General features: G+C 33.9%; 2 protein-coding genes across 2 annotated transcripts; both read left to right on the top strand.

The window, feature by feature from the left end:
- The first annotated feature begins 1,179 nt into the window (after positions 1 to 1,179).
- On the top strand, positions 1,180 to 1,662 carry LOC110724035. The gene has a single exon (XM_021903434.1). It carries the CDS (start codon positions 1,180 to 1,182, stop codon positions 1,660 to 1,662), a length of 483 nt encoding a protein of 160 aa, XP_021759126.1.
- A 407-nt stretch (positions 1,663 to 2,069) lies between these two features.
- Positions 2,070 to 2,657, top strand: LOC110724003. The gene is made up of 2 exons (XM_021903417.1): positions 2,070 to 2,183; positions 2,295 to 2,657. The coding sequence occupies exons 1-2, from the start codon at positions 2,070 to 2,072 to the stop codon at positions 2,655 to 2,657; spliced, it is 477 nt and encodes a 158-aa protein (XP_021759109.1).
- Positions 2,658 to 6,761: the final 4,104 nt, after the last annotated feature.

Below are 6,761 nucleotides of genomic sequence, written 5' to 3'. Positions count from 1 at the left end.
AAAAATACCCTAGACATGATATTAGGAATATCATAATAACAATATAAACATGATTTCTACATCATAATATCAATAAAAATCATCAAAGTACTTACTTTGATGCCTCGTACCTCTTTCTAATAACAAAATACACACGTTAGTAACTTCGAATATTAAACCTTTCACGTCTAGGGCGAAGGCAACTTCGAATATGGCTAGGTGTTTCTAGATCTAATGAATGCGAAATTTTGTATGCAAAAGTTTAGTTTAGAAAAAGAGAGACAGAGATGAATGAGAATTATTGATTGCGAATGAAAAACTGATTGTAGGTGATTATAATTGAAAACTGGTTGTTGATGATAACTGGTGATAATTGGTCCATCAAAACGGAGTTTTTAATACGTTATTTATAGAGAAAATCAGCCAAAAAGATAAAATAAACAAAACAAAGTCTGACGCACAAAAAACAGAGCTGGCGCAAACCCTGACTAACTAGCGCCAGGCACCAACACTAGCGCCACGCGCCAATGGTTTGCGCCAGGCGCCAGGCATGGTTCTAGGCGCCAATGCCTGGAGTCAGGCGCCAAGCCTGTTTTAACGCGTTTTCGAAAATCAGATAAGTTTGACGTACTGGAGAATAAAATTATATAATTTCCTTGAAAATGCTATTTGATTTTAATTAAAACTTTAAAAAGTCAACAAAAGTCAATTTATCAATGCTAATTGAATTAGGAATGAAAAGAACCTTCTAGAAGAATCTAGAAGACTAAAACCATTCCTAATTGCATTAGGAATAATAAATCATATTAGGCCCTCCCCTAGATCATTGGGCCGCACATAAGGCTCAAACCGGGCCCAGTTTAGTAAATTGACCATAATTTCCTCAATATTCATCGGAATTGGGCTTATAATATATCGTTGGAAAGCTCTTGTCAAGCCTCATCCAACTACACTATTATTGGACCCATATCATGGACCAACCGAAATGGATTGGCTGTTTTCTTAAAATAAGTTTTTCAAAAACAGAGAGAAAAGAAAAGAAATTAAAAATATCCGCAACACTAGACTTTCCACACTTTCACTTCATTCGATTATGATTCGACGTGAAAGGTACTCATCACCGGTTTGGTTTTGGGGAGACACAAATGGTTGTCTACATATGTCAATGCTTTAATTGTGGCCAATGAGTTGTGTGAGGATATGAGAAGATTAAACCTTGAGGTTGTTAATCAAGGAGAGTTAGAGGGGTTGCTAAGTGCCTTGAAAATCCAACCATCCATATTTGAGGAGATTATAGTGAAGCAGTCGGAAGATGAGTCATTGCAGAAAATCAGAGATCGAATGACTAATGGTGTAGAGACTGAATTCAAGATTCATGAAGACGGGAGTCTGCGATTCAAGGAGAGATGGTGCATACCACAGAAGTGCAAAGACATAAAAATAAAAATCATGAAGGAGCGCCATAATACACCATATTCAGCTCACCCTGGGGGAGATAAGTTGTATAAGGATCTGAAAGAGTTCTATTGGTGGCCTAATATGAAGAGAGAGGTTGCTGAGTTTGTATCAAAGTTTCTGACGTGCCAGAAGGTGAAAATAGACCACAAAAGATCCATGGGAAAGGTGCAACCATTAGAAATATACCAGGTTGGAAGTGGGATTCCATATCCATGGACTTTGTAACAGGCTTACCAAAGACTCGTACTTGGAATGACATGATTTGGGTGATTGTAGACAGACTTACTAAGTCAGCAATGTTCATTCCTATCAAAGAGACCTGGAAAAAGAAGCATCTAGTAAGTGTCTATGTGAAGAATTTAGTTCGGTTGCACGGAGTTCCAAAGGACATAGTGTCAGATAGAGACTCGAGGTTTCTATCAAAGTTTTGGCAAAAAGTGCAAGAGAACCTTGGAACAGCATTGAAGATGAGTTCTGCCTTCCACCCTGAAACAAATGGTCAGACTGAGAGAACAAACCAAACCATGGAAGATATGTTACGAGCTTGTGCTTTAGACTTCCAAGGGAATTGGGAGGATCACATACCTTTGATCGAATTCTCCTATAATAACATTTAAAATGCAAGCATCAAGATGGCACCATTTGAAGCATTGTATGGAAGAAAGTGTAGAAGCCTAGTTCGCTGGAATGACTACAGTGAACGAATAACCTTGGGAACAGATGTCATTGAGGATATGGTGAGCAAGGTAAGACTAATCTAGTCGCGAATTAAGGCAGCACAAGATAGACGGAAGAGTAATGCCGACTTGAAGAGGAGGGATGATGAGTTTAGTGTTGGGGACAAGGTATTTCTAAAGGTTTCTCGAACAAAAGGTGTGATGCGATTTGGAAAGAAAGGGAAGCTTAGTGCAAAATATGTGGGTCTGTATGAAATTCTCCAACGTGTGGGGAAAGTGGCTTACAAATTGGCTTTGTCAATGGAGTTCAAGAAAATGCATGATGTGTTCCACATTTCCCAATTGAAGAAGTATGTGCCTAGTGAAACCCATGTTTTGCAGCCGGAGACTATTCAACTAGATGAGTCTCTAACTTATGAAGAAAGACCGGTCAAGATACTAGATCACAAGGTGCGTAGTACTAGAACCAAAGATGTGAAGTTAGTGAAAGTCCTTTGGTCGAACCAAGAGTACGAAGAGGCTACTTGGGAGGCCGAGGAATAGATGAGAAACAGGTATCCCGAGTTGTTTGACGAGGTGAGTTACGAGGGAGTAACTCTTTTCTTTTGAGGGGGGTAGAATGCGATGTAATTTCGCGCTTTTACCTCAACTATACCATTTATTGCTTGAATTTTCATGTTTTTTGTTAGCATTATGCACTATTATTGCGTTTACATACAATAAAAGTATGTAAACTCTGGCCAAGTATGAGTTCATTGAGTACAAAGTTCAGTTTGTTGAGTATACTTGTTAAGGAGCAAGCAATTTACAACAATACAAAACATAAAAGTTTGAACAATTTTGGGAGAAATTGTGATTTTTGGGTTAAGTTTCGAGGGAAAAACTTCTTTTAAGAGGGGTAGATTGTAATCCCCCATATTTTTCTAATACAATTATTTTTTATTTTTACAATATTTTAATTTTAATTTTATAGATGAATTATTTTGGTATAAAAGTAATAAGATTTTATTATTAGTAAGCTAAACTATTAAGTTTTAATTTAAATCATAAGTCTTTTTAAATTAGTAGCTCAATGCTTAAATTCTATTCAAGCCCAAACCAAACAATTCTTACACCTCTCTTCCTCTCTTTCACGTGAAATTGGAAAAAAAACAAACAAAACCCTCACTTCTTCTTCCTCCCATTCACGTACTACTCACAAAATAAAAAAAAAGGTAAAGCCTTGAAGTGCGCAGCATCACCGACCACAGCCACCGCCGCGCCGCCCCTGCACCGTCGTTCTCCAGCCACCACCGGCAGCCCAGTTCGCCCCCTCCTCTCTTCTCCTTCTTCCTCTTGTTTTCTCTTCTTTTATTTTGTTATTTTGATGAAAAGCTTCAATTTTTATTTGATTTAAATTCTAAATTATTGTTATTAGGCTTTGATAGTATGTTTAATTTATAAAAGATTATAAATTTATGAGTTTTAGCATGTTTAAATTATTTTATAAAATTTCAGATTATATATGTTGTATAATTTAGGGTTTAAACATTGTTTTTTTTTCATGTGTAGGGCTTGAAAATGTACTAATCAAGTTATCTCATTATATTATGTTTAAATTTTGTTAAAGTATAATTATTTTGATCATATATAAATTTTCAGATTATTAAAGTTTCGATTTTTATGAGCAAGTTATGTTAATTTCATGCTTTATGCTTCTAAGCCTACAAAATAATTATTGTGGGTATTTTATGATTAAAAAGCTTTGAAATTTAAATTCTAACCTTAAAAATAATTTTAGATTTCATACTTTTTATTTTGAAGCCTCTAATTACATTGAATTGATATATTTTTGGGTTTTTAACACACTAACTTGCTATATAATGATTATTTCAAGTAATTATGCTTATGGGATTATTTTATATACTTAAAACAAATTTTCAGGTTTATTTACTTACTTTAAATTTGCTGTAATTTGATATTAAACACTATATTTTCATAATTTTAACATATTAACTTATAATTGGGATGTTATATTATTAACTTTGACTATTGGGGACAATTTAAAGGCTTTATTTTGATGATTTAAGAGGTTTTAAAGTAGTTTAGTATTGCTGTAAATTTATTTGCTTGAGTATTGATTTATTTCTCATTGTTTGGTTTAGGAAAGGATTTTGTAAAAGGCGACTTCTAGTTTTAAAGTGGCCAACCGAATTGTTTACACAAGGTACGTACAAGTTACATAACCTTGCTTGTAGGTGAATGTTTAAGGACGGATCGAGAACTTAGTATCATGTATAGGATTGACAGGGTTAAATTATTTGGTTATACATTGTGAATTTCAAATGATGTGCACTATTTTATATTGCAAGTATTATTTGTGCTCTAATTATGCAAGGTGCGCTTAGAGGCAAAGGTATGTGGTTGGTGTAAAGATTAATTTATTACTCATTCATGATTATGCAAACAGGATGAGTAAAGGAAGAATTAAAGTCTTATAAGACGAGGTTAAGGTTTTGGGGTGCCTTATGCACTCAAGGTGTTTATACACCGAGGTAGTAAAGGAATAAATAATAAATGTTGTTGTCACTAATAAATCAAGAATTTAAATTGGAAACTTGACTTGTTTGATTTAATTGTATTTGGAATGTTTGTATTGTAATGCATATGAGTTATCACTAAGTCTAAACTTGTAAAACACGTAAAGTGCAAGATGGATGAGCAATAAAACTCTGGATTGGTGCACGTCTGGAGTAATGACAATCAGGGGTTGGGGTACATGGGGTATTAGTCGTGTACTTTTATCGAGGCCGTCTGATCTACGAGTCTCCTATTTCAAATATTTTTTTTAAAAACTAGGAGTTAGGTGAGATCTCATACTAACTACGGTCACAGATTCGCACCCGTGGTCGTTGGATGTTTATTGAAGTTTCCGAAAGGAGGCATGGGGTTTTTCTTTTATTGATGTTCCAAATGGAACATGGGTTGGACAACCTTGTCTATTGCTAAATCCAATGAAATAAATAAATGAGTTAGTTAATATTAACTAGTGAGGTCTTAATAAATTTGATAATTGAGTCATGTGTTGAGTCTGTATTTAATGATGCTTATGCTTGATTATTAGTAGCATGTTAGGTATTTTCTTAATTTATTTCGCAGCTTGTATGTACTCAGCTTTGCTGATTGCGTGCTTTTCTGTGTGTCTTTCTTTGGTCATGGCCTTCATCTTTCAATGACCCTGTGACGATCCAATTTTTACACTTGTAATATTGGGGAGCAGATTAACCACAGGTTCTTACACATGCTGCATCTATATCTAGATGGTGGGATCTTGAGTAAAGAGTTGGTTGCTTTTCTTATTTTATTTACTATTTACAATTAAAGTTATTTAAACTCAATTTTGCTTTCATACTATTTCTATTGGTTTCAGTTTTGAATAAGGGCGTTAAGGGTTCCAAGTTGTATGATTTAATTTGGTTTTGGTTACTGGTTTTGAAACTTATATATATTTATTTTAGTTTTTTCGCTGCTATTTTCTGTAAAAGCCTTAACGTTTGAACACGTGGCGGTAGCACGCCAGTAATTCTCTTGGAATTGTTCAGGTTATTCACAGGTTTTTAAGAGAGAATTATTGGGGTGTTACAGAGACTAAAAGCTTTCCAAAGTAAGAGCTCGTGTTGTGATGAAGCACGCGTCAAAGGTATTAATCTTTTCTTAATTCTTATTGTTTAAGTTAATTATGTCTTGTGATTATATTAGTTGTAAGTGTGGTCTTAGCTCGGGTTTTCTTCCACAATGAGATGGACCCATCGAAACCCAACACATAGTGTCGTTATATCATGGTCAGGCTAAAAGTTTTGCTTTATACATTAGTTATATATGATATGATGTTTAGAATTCTAATGTTATCCCAGTTTTGTGTCAAAAAAAATGTTATCCCAGTTCAAGCAAATATATATAGCTAAACTTTTAGTCAGGTCACGAGATTACGACACTTGACATTCTAACTTTTTGCCAAATGTCGCGTCACGTTGGATAGATTTAAATAGACGATAAAAAAGTGAGTTTAGAATTCTATTTGGATAGAATGTTAGGATAAAATTGTTAGTTTAGAATTTTATTATCGACAAAATACCAATATTTCAGATGTACAAATTGAATTACAATTTATTCAAAAAAAATTATTAGATTATAATTCTCAAAAATTATCATATAAATTTAGTTTTAATATCATAGTATTTTTCGGAGCGAAAGAAGTAGTTCAAAGCGTAAAACATCCATTTACAATATATACTAATCGGTTAAAATTATATACTTCACAATCTAATAAAGTGGAGTCCTGTAAATTAGGGTTGGGTCATGAATCATCTTAGGTTGGATCACTTCAGGTTACGAGTCAAGAAATGTTCATCCCTTGTCCAAAGTTCTGGGTTCGGGTCAATCCGGGTGCTTTGAACATTTATTTTATCTAGTTTATTTTTATTTTTTTTTAATGTATTAAATCGAATATTTTCACCAAAATTATTATTAGTCATTACATGCATGACATATTTTAAAATTTGACATATAGATTATAAATTTATCTCAAAATTCAATAAATAACCCGGACATCGCACGGAAAGAAAACTAGTATATATATAACTTTTCTTATGGGTATCTTAACTTCTC

Source organism: Chenopodium quinoa, unplaced genomic scaffold (genome assembly GCF_001683475.1).
Source record: "Chenopodium quinoa cultivar QQ74 unplaced genomic scaffold, ASM168347v1, whole genome shotgun sequence".
Lineage (NCBI taxonomy): Eukaryota > Viridiplantae > Streptophyta > Magnoliopsida > Caryophyllales > Amaranthaceae > Chenopodium > Chenopodium quinoa.
The sequence above is the reverse complement of the archived record's forward strand: the minus strand, read 5'-3'. Positions and strand labels throughout refer to the sequence as shown.

What these genes read in the sequence shown, in the direction of transcription:
- LOC110724035 (XM_021903434.1), top strand. Translation starts at nt 1,180, where the DNA reads ATGAGAAGATTAAACCTTGAGGTTGTTAATCAAGGAGAGTTAGAGGGG.
- LOC110724003 (XM_021903417.1), top strand. Translation starts at nt 2,070, where the DNA reads ATGGCACCATTTGAAGCATTGTATGGAAGAAAGTGTAGAAGCCTAGTT. An exon ending in TTGAGGATATGGTGAGCAAG is followed by an intron (nt 2,184 to 2,294) that starts GTAAGACTAATC and finishes GTATTTCTAAAG; the next exon opens with GTTTCTCGAACAAAAGGTGT.